Genomic DNA, 13887 nt, shown 5'->3' on the forward strand with positions numbered 1-13887 from the left:
GATTTGCAGTAAGTCGTCTTACCTAAAATCCATTGTTCTGACAGGCACCTGGTTCCTTCAGGCTTTTTCCCCCTGTATTCCCCGATGCAGATGCTGGCCTGGCGAACGCTCCTGCACACGGAGCCCCCGCACAGCTGGATGAGCTCTGTGAGACTGTGGCATGGAGGCTGAGACACCGAAGACACGAATATAAGTGGTTGCTCACGGAACAGATCCTGCTGATGCTCTCCAGCCGAAAGATGCTGCTGTAACCGACAGATCTGCAGGAAACAGGGTAGAGGAAATTAGCAATTGCACCTAAATACAGTCATAACCATGTTGAATTATAGCACCTGATAACTAGTTCAGTGCATTTGAACAAAAATACTCAACATTGCCTTACTTATAGTCTACGGAGCTAATCTTTTATCTTATGCACACTTTACTGGCTAGAAGCTTTCGAATTGGACTGTCAGCAAAAAAAAAACTTTTTTATTAAGCAATATAAAGTCGCTTGACAATGTGCAAAAACCTGTAGTCATTACTGTGGGGCTGGTCCTGGTCTTTACTCAATACAAAAAATACATTTTATAACGTGCCAACAGGTGGCAGCACACGGCTGCACGCGCAGTCACAGGGAGCACAGACCTTCGTAAGTCAGTGTGCCAAATGACATCTTCCTTTGTACATCCGGAGCTGTGTGACTGGTTCTGTCCCCCCCCACGTGCTCTCCCTGTCACCGATCTCCCCTCACACGTGAGTTTCCATGCCGGAAACAACGTGATCGCACTTCCGCACCGACCCTACTCGCCAGACTTGGCTCCTGCCGACTTCACCCTCTTCCCAGAAGATGGAGATCCAGCACTAAGGTCGCTGTTTTGACACTTTTGCGGAGGTCCAGCACGAATTGCAGAAGGTGCTTGACTTCTAGGACGCATTCCAGAAGTGGCAGGAACGTTGGGAGTGCTGTATTAATGTGCACTTGGACTATTTTTGATAGCGTGTAAACGTAGATAAATAGTGCTTTCTTGTAAACAGTCTCAATCAAGTCTCGAAACTTTGAGACCCCTCGTGATCAACTCGTCTCTGCAGGGAAGGCTTTACACTGCATTTTGGATACTGAGTTTTTTTTTTTTTTTTTACCCATTCAGGCATCTGAGCATCCAGACACAGGCACAGATGATGGATCAGAAGGCCATGAGGTCTGGATTCCAAAACCACACTCACATTTAAAATCTGAATACAGATACTCAGATAAAAAAAAAAAAAACCTGCTTTAAGCAATTCACCTCGAGTCAAATATACAATCCACAAGAATTGCTTTGTATCCTTCCAGTAAAAAGTACTAAAACCGTAGGAAAGGAAAAAGAGGCCCCATTGATTTAAGTTTGAATTGATCCGAACACAGCTTTAAATCAAAGCCTGCGGAGTGCAACACACACACTAATGAATTACAAGCACTCACAAACGCACAGACTGTCACAATATTTGTTCAGGTGTGCCAACAGGCACAGATGATAAGGGTTTAAGCGCTATAGCACTAGTTTTGCCACTACTTCTACATTCCGGAAAACACTCGAAATCACGAAAGATAAAACTCAACAGGGTGCTCTTTCGGTGTTGTTTTATCTCTAAACGCTTTGCTAAAGCCGTCATTCGAGAGAAAGAGGAAAAAAAAAAATCCCGAAAACAAAAGGCAAAGCTCAGTTTTAGACGTGAGCACAAAAGCCACTCTTTCACAGTAATGACAACAATTTACTAACTTAAACTCGGAAACTAAATAGACTTTGCATATCGCACGTTGCATGACGGGAACTGCATTGTGCTGCCTGTGTGTGCAGGACAGAGGTCCTCGGGTTTTTGCATCTGAAACGGGGGGTAATACATCAAAGATCTCACACAATGGCATCGTATGCGCCTCGTTTGTGCTCCCCTGGCTCCAGTTCGAGGGCTGTGAATGCTCGCAGACAGCTTGAGCTGGCATTCAAGCGGCCGCCGAGGGCATTCGGGATGTGCACCATGACCATCATGGGTCAGCAGCACGGCTGAAAGGGACAATCTGCTCTGCTTAGCAAACACACCAGCGCCATTTTAAAAGGCTGTGGAATTTAGGCTGGCTGGCTGCTATTTTTAAACTTGAGGTTTGACATCTTTTATGGTGTTGGAACAGTATAAAAACTTAACAAATCTTTTAAAACATCTATATAAATATCTGTTGCTACACCAAGGACAGTTAGATCCGTTTCCTATTCATCCTCCACTTCTTTTTTTTTATCGGTTTATAGCAAACCCTTTATTTAAGAAACATGAGATCAGAGGCAAAGGCCAGCTGAATACATGACTATTGTATATATAAGTGACACCAAGTCTTCAGTCACATAAACAGGAAAAAATCTAGAATAGATTCCTGATCTCCCCCCCAAATCACCACCACCCTACAATCACGAATTCCCTCATCCGGAATAAATGAACAGAAAATGTAATGTTGTAAACTCTTTAAGAAAAAAGGAGGACATTGGGTCACTTCCTTCCTCAGCTTCCAGCTTCCTTTCAACATGAAACGGGACCCGAAGCAAACACGAGCCTCCCACGCACGCATCGCAGGAAGACGATTCAGAGCGAGCACCTGAGCTGCAACATGTGCGTCTCTGCGACAACCCGGCATTCTTCAGCAGCACTTCCAGCAAAACATTTTTTCCAATTGGACTCATTTCCAATTGCGTTGTGTGTTAGTATAAACCTGATGAAATAAGATGAAAAATATCACATGAGCATGTCATACACAAGTACAAAAAGTTCTCAAACGTTCTGACGTGGACCGAGTGGATCACAGAAAAACACACAAAAGATCTGACGTGGATTACAGAAAAAATGTCCTCTCAGGTGTTGACGTGGAAATGACGATTAAAAAGCCACAGGCAAACATCACTGATGTCTGTTCTGAAGAGACCCCCACGAGGTTAAGGACAAAACATCCTCTGAGCGGAACGATTTCCTCACCACGGCACCTGCTTTCCGTATCCGTCACACTGGCTTCATTGATGACGTGTCGTCACTGGGAATTGAAAGGAACTGTGTATTCACTTGCTATTTAAAAAATATATAATATACTTCCAGCTCCTTCAATGCAACTTAAATTTTAATTAGCATGCAACTTATTTGCTCATTTTCTTGAGCTCTTCTGGCTTTTATATGGACTTTACATGGTGGACGGGCCACAAGACAGATTTAAACACATAAATCATAGATACAGTAAAGTTTTCTTTCAAAAGATGTTCATTTCGCATTTTTGGAAGAATTCTATGGTGTCAGTTTTCCGACATAGGAAAGTCCTCACCGTGCAGCAAATATAGAAACTACGACGAAGCAAAACACCATGCTTCAACAAGCAATGTTAGTAGTGCAGTAGTACAATTGGAATAGAACATCTTCAGGGCAAAACATCGCAATTAAACTGCACCAAAGACATGATTTACAACCGGAAGTATCTCCAGTGGCATCTATGAGAGCTCGGGTTGTATATTTTGCACTGTGGCATGAATAGAGATCAGGAATTTTAAGATGACACAAGCTTTATTTATGACTCCTGAACCCGTTCCAAGATGCTCGCGTCTACGCTGCTCGGAAACGTCTTTCAGATATGACAGGCCAGACAGGAAATGAAGGCTGGTGCTTTTTTGAGATTAAGAAAAAAAGTTCTTATGCACATTTATTATTTTTACTCTAAGTAGGAAGGAGGTTTAGAGGGTTAAAAAGTTCATGCTCTAATGTTTGAGAAACAAGAGCTGCCTCCTGAAGGGCTTTTTCTAAGAGTGGCCAACTCAAAGAAAAACGTTAATCCTGGCATTGTAGCTCCTGGTCCCTCTCCCACCAGTCTGAACAGACTTTCTCTGGAGCAGAGGAGGCAGCCGAAAGGAACCATCCGACGGGAAGTGTTTAATTAGCATCCCCTGCTCCTGTCTAAGAAGGAGGGGTTAAGCTTCTCGAGTCCTGCAGTCAGAGGAGCATAGAAGTTCATGCAGGACCCAGAGTGTGCGCAAGAGTGCTGAAGATTGGGAGCTGCTGAGTGACGCTTATAGCACTCCAGCACGCTGATATTTGTCTCCACCTCCTGCCTTTCATTATAAATGAAGCTCACAAGGGGCACTGAGAGAATTCTGAACAGGGGCACTGGTGCAACAGCATTTAAGCTGCAGAGAATTTGACACGTGGGGACGTGAAAGGCAACTGCTACATAAAAAGGAAAAAAAAAAAAAGAAAAAGAAGAAACAGGATGCTGAAAGCTGGGATCTTCATTTTAAGCTGCTTTTTGGCATTCGGGGAAGGGTTTGTAGCCGGCAAGAGGTCGTATCAGATTCAGAACGGGCCGTGCAGCTACACGTTTCTGCTGCCCGAGCAGGAGGCATGCCCTCCAGGTAGCCATGGCAACCAGGTGCAAAAAGACGACGCGGATGAATACGAGGAGTCACTACAGAGGCTGGAGCAGTTGGAGAACACCATAGAGAACAACACTCAGTGGCTGCTCAAGGTACAACTTCATCCATCTTCGAATAATATCTTCAGGTGTTCATAGTTTACACGATGTTGAGAAGGAAAAGTTTGAAAGTTCTTTAATTGATATCTATAATTATAAAACCAGATCAGTACAGGTGCATGTGGACGTTTTCTCAAACTTTTTTGCTATAACTGTTAGTTTTCTTTCTGTATGTCCAAAACATAAAAGAACTGTAATGAAACCAAGAAACAGCATATTTAATGTCAAAAACATACACTCAACCAACCCACATTTTGTGGTTTCGACAGAACAGCGGTAATCAACGGAGAATCTCAACTTTCTGCAGTCAAAAAAGTTGTTCTGCTTTAACAATTTTTGAAAATAATAATAATAATAATTAAAAAAAAGATCCTTTGGTTCGGATTAAATCCAATCCATTCAGTCAAACAAGCTTAAAACGAATACAATCTAAAAAAAACAAACAGTGTGTTTGCTTGATTATGAAGTGTATGTATAGATAAGAAAAAAAGTGTGTTATAGAAATCAGTATAAGAAAAAAGAAAATACAAAAGGAGGAAAAGTTCATTGTGTACTGTGCAATGCTTCGTTTATGGTAAAACACAGGATGTTCTGAAAATATACCCGTGAGTCAGGTGCATAATCCCGGGCAACGGAGTTTCTTCTGCTTGCCAAAACGCTCTCAGATACTCAGATACCTTTCTCCTTGAATATCAGAGTTACATTCCAGCACAACGCTACTGTTTGAAGCTCGTAGTGGGTCATAAAAAAAATAAATAAACAGATTTTATGGCACGGTTTCCGTTCTGACTGTCAAAGTCTGACATTACATGGAATTGTCTGTGCAGTCAGAGGAAAGGCTCTTCCTCCAAGTGGCACTTGAGGTCTACAAGCGAAGGTCAGAGGAAAGCCCACTAGACCCCAGAGTGTCATAAGGTCATTTTACAGAATTCTCACGTTTGGCATATTTGCTTCATTAGCAGCCAGGACGTGACTCTAACGTGAAATGACGCCATCATGTCCTGTCAGTTTATAGTTTTTGATGTAAATAGACATGACAAATAAGGTTTCCTAATGGAAATCCGATAACTGATTAGACCGTTAGATGTCAGTGAAACATCCGGCTCACAGACACTCGAACGGCAAAGAGGAAGACAAACAAAAATTAAAGCGGATTATCCAAGTTGTCACATTTGGCATCGGCGAGGAAAAGTTAAATATATCCCTAACCGCAATAGTACAAGTTTTCCGGAATAGCACTGAAGCAGATAAACTCTAGGAAAACATTTCGCAGTAAACAGCGAAAGACACGATGATGTTTTCTTCCTCCCTTCAGTCACGTTATTAAAATGTTTTCATTGAGGATGCAACTGGTCACTCGTGCCCATCCTGTTTGTTCGAGTGCCGGTCTCTCTGCTGTTCAGGAACTCCACGCAGGAAAAAGCGCAAGGACTGATTGAGAGCTCGACACGCAGCGATTCCAATGGGGGCGCAAACAAACGTGTTTTGATTCATTTGTTGTTGGTTTATTTCACGGCTGCGGAAAAACACTTAACTGAGAGGTTGTTTTTGTTATATCAAACTAGTACCCTGTTGTAAGGTGAAAAAAAACACATCACTTACTCGCCAAATAAAAAGACGTATTTTAGAAAATTATATTCATGCATTAGTGGTGACACTCAACAACAACAACAATTCAGAATTCAGCACCATGTGGAACTTCCTAACACGCTCTCTCGCTTTTATCCAACATGATTTTAGAAACGTTACTTCCAAACATACACATTTTCTCTACGATTTATTTTTGATAATTCCTATTATACCTACGGACGAGGCAGACACATGCTTTCTTATAGACCGAAAGGCAACTTCAATGTCTTTAATGATACTCTTTCTCATGCTGCGTCGCAGGGCGGAGTCAAAAGAAAGCGCCGTCTGCCCTCTTCCGCATACACGAGTTCTAGCTCATGACTAGCTGGCGTTTCTTTGATAGACAGGGGCGACCCAGGCATTGCATTTCATTCCATACTCGGCTATTTTTTTTGCTCTCAGACAGCACTCATAACAACACGCTTGATAAGGGATTGAATTTCAGCACCGTTTTCCCCAAAAGCAATGTTTTTTTTTTTATATTTATGGTTAACCACAACCCGTCTTCAGACGCTCGTGCTAACAAGACCACCTGTGCGAACAGCAACGGCTTATGAAGTTTACAGCAAAAGCTTTAACGAGCTGAAGAAATTTGGCTTCCACCAGTCCAAATGCCTGCCAAGAGAACATATTTCTCTAAGGCTTGGACTATTATGTATTTGGAAAGTCTAGATACATTTAGCCCTTCGGGGTCTACTTGAAAGGGGTTATGACCTTGTTATGACAAGTTCCATTTAAAACTCATCAATGAGCTCCGAGTCTGTAATATAGCTATAAAACATCTGACCAGACTTGACATAATGCTTAGTGAATGTTACTCATGTCCTGTTATCTCAAGATTTTTTTATAGGGGGTTTAAAAAGTATAAAACTTTGTAACTTTTAGTTAGTTGCTTTATTCAAAATTTAGTTAAGAGGGCATGCTACAGAGACCATCACCGGAAAGGGCGTGGTGGCGAAGAGTGGCTAAAATTGTTCAATAATTGTGTGTATTCATTATTCTTGGAATAAACGATAAGTAAAAATCAATCGTAACTTAAAAGGCTTCAGAATTCAGTTTTTGTTAAAATCTGCTATATGCAAATTGAAGATTTTACAAAGGGTTGGAATTGCAGTAGTTTGAGGTCCAGTTCGTGAAATGAACAGCTGGGGGAAAAATAAATAAATAAATAAAAATTTAACCACACATCCTGCATCTGCTACCGTTCACAGCTGGAGAGTTACATCCAGGAGAAGCTGAAGCAAGACCTGGTCCAACTCCAGCAGGACACCGTTCAGCACCATGCAGCAGCCATGATCGAGATCGGCACCAACATCCTGAATCACACGGCCGAGCAGACGCGAAAGCTCACCCATGTTGAAGTACAGGTAACCGCTCGCTTATAAACACGGAAGCCTAAATCTCGGTCACGATGCTAATCAGATTTTCTGAACATGATGACTCAGCTGGAGTATTCAGTAATGAGGCTAGAGTACACGCCACGGTTTGGTCCCAGCGTTCCCTTTTCCTTTATTAAAATTTGATTGTCCTAATTTTTCGCCTATTATCAAACTCAACGACTTTTGATATGATGAAAAGTGATGTGTAAACGCCTAAGGTTCTTGTAGATTGTATTTTGTCAAATGAGGACGCCTGCAGATTTTACGTCTTCACTTCATGTCATTCACATGAACGCTCAAGTACAGAAACTTTGGAGTAAAAAAAAAAATATAAAAATCTATAAAGAACTAAAAGCTGTAATTATGCGAACCCACAGCAGGTCTTTGTTAAATAGTTGATTAATTGAAGGACACAAAAAAAATGGGAATATTGAGTGTTTTTTTTTTTTTTTATCTATAGGTTATAAACCAAACGACGCGGCTTGAACGTCAACTTCTTGAGAATTCAAAGTCAACAAATAAACTGGAGAAAGACATGATCCTGCAGACGAATGAAATAACCAAACTCAACAGCAAAAACAGGTGAGAAATTGATCCTCCTTCACAAAAAAGAAGTAGCAATGAAATGTTCAGCTGCTCTGAATAAATAATTACGGTTACCACACAAACCATAGGTTTTGTTTTAAAATTAATAATTTAATATTATTGTTTTAAATAAATTGTTTTTGGGACACCTGACTTTTCCAACCATGTGGTTCTTCCTCAATCCGTTACCACAAAACTGGAGAAACACAATTGTGTAGGACGTCTTTAGATGCGGTAGCATTTTAACTTTCTACAGATGTGGGCAGAAAATTTATAATCCACACACCTAGTTCTCCATGAAACAAATCTAATAAACTTTTTTTTTTAAAGCTTCTTGGAAAAGCGGATGGAGGACATGGAAGGCCAAAGGCAAGCGGAACTGAAGAGCCTGCAGGAGGAGAAAGAGCAACTGAAGAAGCTGGTGGAGAAGCAAACAGACACCATTGAGGAACTGAAGCAACAACTGCAGCGTGCCTCTGAAGATAACATGGCCATGGAGCAACAGCAACTTAAGCTAGAAGAAATGGTCAACAACCTCATCCAAAACATGAAGAACCCCACCTGTGAGTGAGTGGCACAGCCATCGCAGCCAAAAAAACTGTTTCTTTCACACAGGTGGAAAAACAAGTGGTCAGAATAATATTATGCAAAAAAATTGAACTGGACTGGGCGAAAAAAAAAAAGTTTCCACAGAGATTATTTAGGTCATAAAAATAATTGAGATTGCTTTATATTTCGACAAAGATTTGCACAGAGATCCGGTAAAGTAACTGATGATAATCGCACGCTATTAATGACGTCACGCATCTCAATCAGTTTCCTTTTTTTTTTTTTCCCTTCTTGCAGATAAATCAGCAATGATGCAGGACATGCCCACGTTGTACAAAGACTGCGCTGCCATTTTTAAAGCCGGAAACAAAGAAAGTGGAGTCTACACGCTTGCAATCCCAGATACGAAAGAACAAATAAAAGTATGAAGGAGTTCTGTTTTTTTTCCTTTTTGCCATTTCACATAGACAGAGAGCATTTATAAGCCAGAAAGAAAAGACAGAAGAGAAATAGAAAGAGAGATTGACAAAGAAAAAGGGAATGAGACAAAGGAAAGAATGTGCGTGTGTGTGTGTGTGTGTGTGTGTGTGTGTAAGAGAGAAGGATATTGAAAGGAAAAAAAAAAAAACCAGACAGCAAATTATAAACAATAATTTCACTGCTTAAGAGCTGAATAACAGGAACAGCATGAGGAACCACCAGTGTGTTTACGGGGAATACTGCATCCAGAGGCAACCTTTTTGTTTTTAGGTAGTTAGTTTACACATGCCTGTGCAGACCGAACTCTCTCCTAAGATACTTTTCATGCGAAGTCATTTAAGTCTTGCAAATTAACAGCCGTTTAACAGACACTGCACTGATCCTAAGCGAAGTAAAACAAAGAAAGTGTATTAAGCGTGACAGGAAGTATGACACACACCACAAGCTACACATCTCTAGACGACTCTGCGTCTCTTTCCAGGCGTACTGCGACATGGAAACGGAGGCAGGTGGATGGACAATAGTGCAGAAGCGATTCAGCGGCGCCGTCGACTTCGATCAGACGTGGAAAGAATACAAAATGGTGAGATTTTTTTGGGAAGAAAGACAAATCACAGACATCGGTCATCAAGTTTAAAAGGTCCTAACAAACTTGCTGAAGTGTTAAATGGGTCTGATTTTTTTCTAATTGAATAGGGGTTTGGAGATGCTTCAGGTGAACACTGGCTGGGTAATGAGTACATTTCCAAGCTGACCAATGAGCAGCAGTATGTGCTGAGGATAGAGCTCACGGACTGGGACGGAAACACTGCTTTCTCTCAGTATGAGGAATTCAACTTGAGCAACGAAGAGCAAAAATACAGGTGAGAAATGATCCTGTTATATTATTATTATAATTATAATTATTATTATTATATCAAGTGAAATTTATTAAAGTTTCTGCTGGGCTCACAAAGTCAAATCTAGGGTTAGTCTATTTTTAAGACCATTAAGAATGAGAAAAAATTAATGAAATTAAATAAAATTACATATATATATATATATATATATAATAAAATATTTAATCATGATTAATCGCGTGATTGTCGAACTTAATCACACATTTTTATCTGTTCTAGATTTAAAGATTTATATATCTTTATAGAGCATGAACAGAAAATTTTACTGCAAATGTTAAAGCAAACGGAACTTTTGCTGTTTCCACACGGACGGTTTTAATTGCCGGATTTTTTTTTTTATATATATATATAAATGGTTGTAAAGCATTTTGAATCATTAATCAGATCCAGATACTGTTAAAGTGTTACCCCCTTCATATGCCTGTGTTTGGATAAGAAAACAGTTCTAATAGTTCCAATTACATGTACAGTATAAACAAAAAATATTTTGATGTACTGATGAATGAACCATAAGTGAAAAGTTAATGCACAGTTGCCCTTTTATACTCGTGCTGCCACAGAATCTCACGAGCGGTGCCACACACTTGTCCTCGTTCCAAAGTAAATATTTTTGCCATCTGGAAATGGTTATGGCCTATGAGATACAGAAACAGGACGACAACAGCCCAGAGCTGTCTCTGAACTCTTATCACGCTCACTCGAATACAAAGCAAACCATCTTAAACCTTGCTGTTTGACCTCAGGGCAATAATAAACCGAAGGCAAAAAAAAAAACATTGCCTTGAGATTTCATACAGTAACAATGTTGGACACAGTGACTCAAACTAGACAACACCATGGGGTTCCTGTTGTCCCTTTCACGTACTGAAAACAGGCGGAAGTAAGTAGAGCCAGAAAGAGTGAGTGAGAAATAGTGTAGAGAGAAGGAGAGAGAGCTAGGAAGACAAAGAAAAAAAAGGACATGATTGCACGATTTTGCGTCCAACAGTATGTGCGTGAGAGCGATTCTATTATATTTTCAATTTATATTGGAAGAAATCAAGCAGAGCAAAAAAAATTTAGGAAAAGAATATTAAGAGAAATAATAAATAAGAAAGATATAATGAGAAAATTAGGAAAAGAAGTGGCAAGAATAGGGAAGAGAAAGATATATAGACAGATGGATAGTGCATGATAGGGTGTAAAATACAGAAAGGAAAGATTTCATGCATTAACTGAGATATATATATATATATATATAGATGTGTGTGTATCCTGCATAGTTAATTCACACAGAGAGAGAGAGAGAGAAAGAAAGAGAGAGAGCGCTGATCTACACCTGATCTATGCGTTCACTGCACTCCTCTCACTTCTCCATACAGTAATTAAGGGCTTCCTTCTGACATTGTGTATTTCTGCATTTCCAATTACACAGGATACACCTTAAAGGCTACAGTGGAACTGCGGGTAAAATCAGCAGCCTTGCCCAGCCTGGAAGTGATTTTAGCACAAAGGATGCAGACAATGACAAATGTGTTTGCAAGTGTTCACAGCTAACCACAGGAGGTAAGCAGGTTGTTGTTGAAATTATTTAATTCTTCAATACAAATATCCACACACACACACCCAAACAAGCTCATTGCTACAACCTCCTTCCCCTGAGGGTCCTCCTACTTTTGCATTTTTTGTGTCTGGGGTCACGACTCTCAAGCGAAATTAGCTGGGAGGTAATCACTGTTCATCTCATTTGGGAATTGGGCCCTTGTGAAAGTTGACATTAATGGTCTGGGAACTGCAGACTAGCAGAGCCTTCTATCTCGTGGGTGTTTACAGCAAACTGCTAACTCAGCCCTCGTGTTGCTACAAGGTCTGAACAACCTTAACACCCCGACCTTGCTACATATGCTCAAATTCTTGTTTAATTTCTAACATCTGTACAGCTAAAAATATTACATACATGTATACATACAGCAGTATTCGTTTGGTTTTTTATAGTAAAATCATCAGACACTTCACATCCTCTATAAGTCTGATAAAGAGATTTTTGAATATAAAGGAAAATGTATAATTGTTGAAAGCAAGTGTTCCCTATAAGAAAGTTAGCTTCCAATTTTACGGCTGGAGTCTATAGTGTCAGTGTGTACCATCAGAAACTGAAAGAGAGAACAGAGGCTTCTAAGGGAATGAATGTCTACTTCTGTTTATTAAGAAGAAGTGGGTGCCACGGCCGTATGTGGTCAGCAGTCCGAAAGAGTTACAGCAATACAAGCCAATCAGAAGACAGTTACAGCAATACAAGCCAATCGTAATACATCTTTGAGCTCAGGAATGAGGAAGAAGGCAGACAGCATGGATATAACTCATCATGAGCACGAGATCTTGTGTTAACCTTCACCCACCCCAGATGGTAGCTGTTTGTCTTGGTTTTGTCAGCTCTCCACATCATCCATGAGTGCTTCAACCAGGCCCTAATTTGTGTGTTAATAATCTAAAAGTTATTCGGTTTATTTTCACAGGCTGGTGGTTTGATGCCTGCGGCCCTTCCAATCTCAACGGTGTGTACTATCAGCAGGGGCAGCACACCAGTCGCTTTAACGGTATCAAGTGGTACTATTGGAAAGGCTCTGGATATTCACTTAAAGCAACAACGATTATGATAAGACCAGTGGATTTCTGAGAAGCCATTGGTGCAGTATTGAGGCAAAGTGATACAGGACCTTACTTTTAGAGGGTGTTAAAAAACCTTTATCTACAAGTCGAGGGAGAAAAGCCTGCAAAGAAGAAAGCACTTGAAAGAAACTTACAGATTTAACACAACGTATTAAATCAGTAAGAACATGTGAGAAACATGTATATAAAAAAAATAAATTTAAAAAAGAATTTTTAGGACAATGTACGGACGTGGACCTACGGGACTTAAATGGGGTTGCTATTGTTCCATATGCGAAACAACATAATGGCATCGAATGCATTATTATTATTTCTGAACATCTTGTTTATATACAGCTTTTACTTTGATAAAGTTTAAAGATAGAAAATGCAACTATGGTACAAAGGTAACAAAACACTAACAAAGCAAATGGTAAAAGTCGTCCTTTTGTTTACAGCTGTTTAGTGATTTGAATATTTTGTAATTTTAGTACTATTTGCAATTCTTAATATATTTCTGAAAGACAAATTTCCCAGACTTTTCTTTTTTTTATGTATAGATATATAGATATATATATTTTGCACAGGATTTGCCTCTTTGTATATTTCAAACCTACCTTTACAGCTATTTGAAATTAGCAAAAATAAGTTTTAGCATAAAAAAAAGAGCTGAAAGAGAACTGTTTCTTTCTGTATAGAGACTGCAAAGTAATACAGTATTGCAATTCTGCTATTTTTTTTTTTTTTTTATCATTTATTACATGACAACTCATCATACTAGCAAAACCAAATCTTCAGCTAAGTTGCCAAAAGGACTTGATGTAATAGGTTGTAATTACACTATACACTGCTGTGGCATGGATTCCTATTTATTTATTTTCTTAAGTTACACACACTTTTGCATTGAAAATTTTTTTTGGTTAAAACCTTTTTGCAATTTGTTTGTTGTATTTTTTATCCGATGACATTTTTTAAGGCAACATGGATATCAATTCTTAATTCCATGGCAACATTGTTTAACAAGTTTTAATTAATAAAATCTGACTGAGCAGTTTTGGGGATATTTATTTGTATTATACATGCTTAATGGTGTACTTTAAAAAGTGTTTGACAAAATGTCATTAAAAAAAAAGTTACATGTACAATGGTTTTATTTGTGATTTGTTTTACAACATCTAAAAGAAAGCCCTCTCTAAAGCGGGAGTTTGTATGGGGAACAATCTTT

The 13887-nt window shown here is 39.5% G+C and overlaps 2 protein-coding genes across 4 annotated transcripts in view; one reads left to right on the forward strand and one right to left on the reverse strand.

Annotated features, from left to right (window-relative positions):
- Positions 1-13887, reverse strand: part of mcph1 (microcephalin 1) — a 28019-nt gene that overhangs the window by 303 nt on the left and 13829 nt on the right. For all 3 annotated transcript variants that reach the window (XM_083539195.1, XM_083539194.1, XM_083539193.1), the window contains one exon: positions 23-260. In XM_083539195.1, coding sequence (XP_083395321.1) covers positions 23-260 — 238 coding nt within the window. The remainder of the gene's footprint in view (positions 1-22; positions 261-13887) is intronic.
- On the forward strand, positions 1109-13185 carry angpt2a (angiopoietin 2a). Its single transcript, XM_083539200.1, has 9 exons — positions 1109-4507; positions 7354-7509; positions 7982-8103; positions 8437-8669; positions 8953-9077; positions 9617-9718; positions 9832-9998; positions 11449-11579; positions 12530-13185. Exons 1-9 carry the CDS (start codon positions 4253-4255, stop codon positions 12688-12690), a joined length of 1452 nt encoding a protein of 483 aa, XP_083395326.1. The 5' UTR covers positions 1109-4252; the 3' UTR covers positions 12691-13185.

Source organism: Silurus aristotelis (assembly GCF_946808225.1).
Source record: "Silurus aristotelis genome assembly, chromosome: 4".
Lineage (NCBI taxonomy): Eukaryota > Metazoa > Chordata > Actinopteri > Siluriformes > Siluridae > Silurus > Silurus aristotelis.

What these genes read in the sequence shown, in the direction of transcription:
- angpt2a (XM_083539200.1), top strand. Translation starts at nt 4,253, where the DNA reads ATGCTGAAAGCTGGGATCTTCATTTTAAGCTGCTTTTTGGCATTCGGG. An exon ending in AAACATGAAGAACCCCACCT is followed by an intron (nt 8,670 to 8,952) that starts GTGAGTGAGTGG and finishes CCCTTCTTGCAG; the next exon opens with ATAAATCAGCAATGATGCAG. An exon ending in ATACGAAAGAACAAATAAAA is followed by an intron (nt 9,078 to 9,616) that starts GTATGAAGGAGT and finishes GTCTCTTTCCAG; the next exon opens with GCGTACTGCGACATGGAAAC.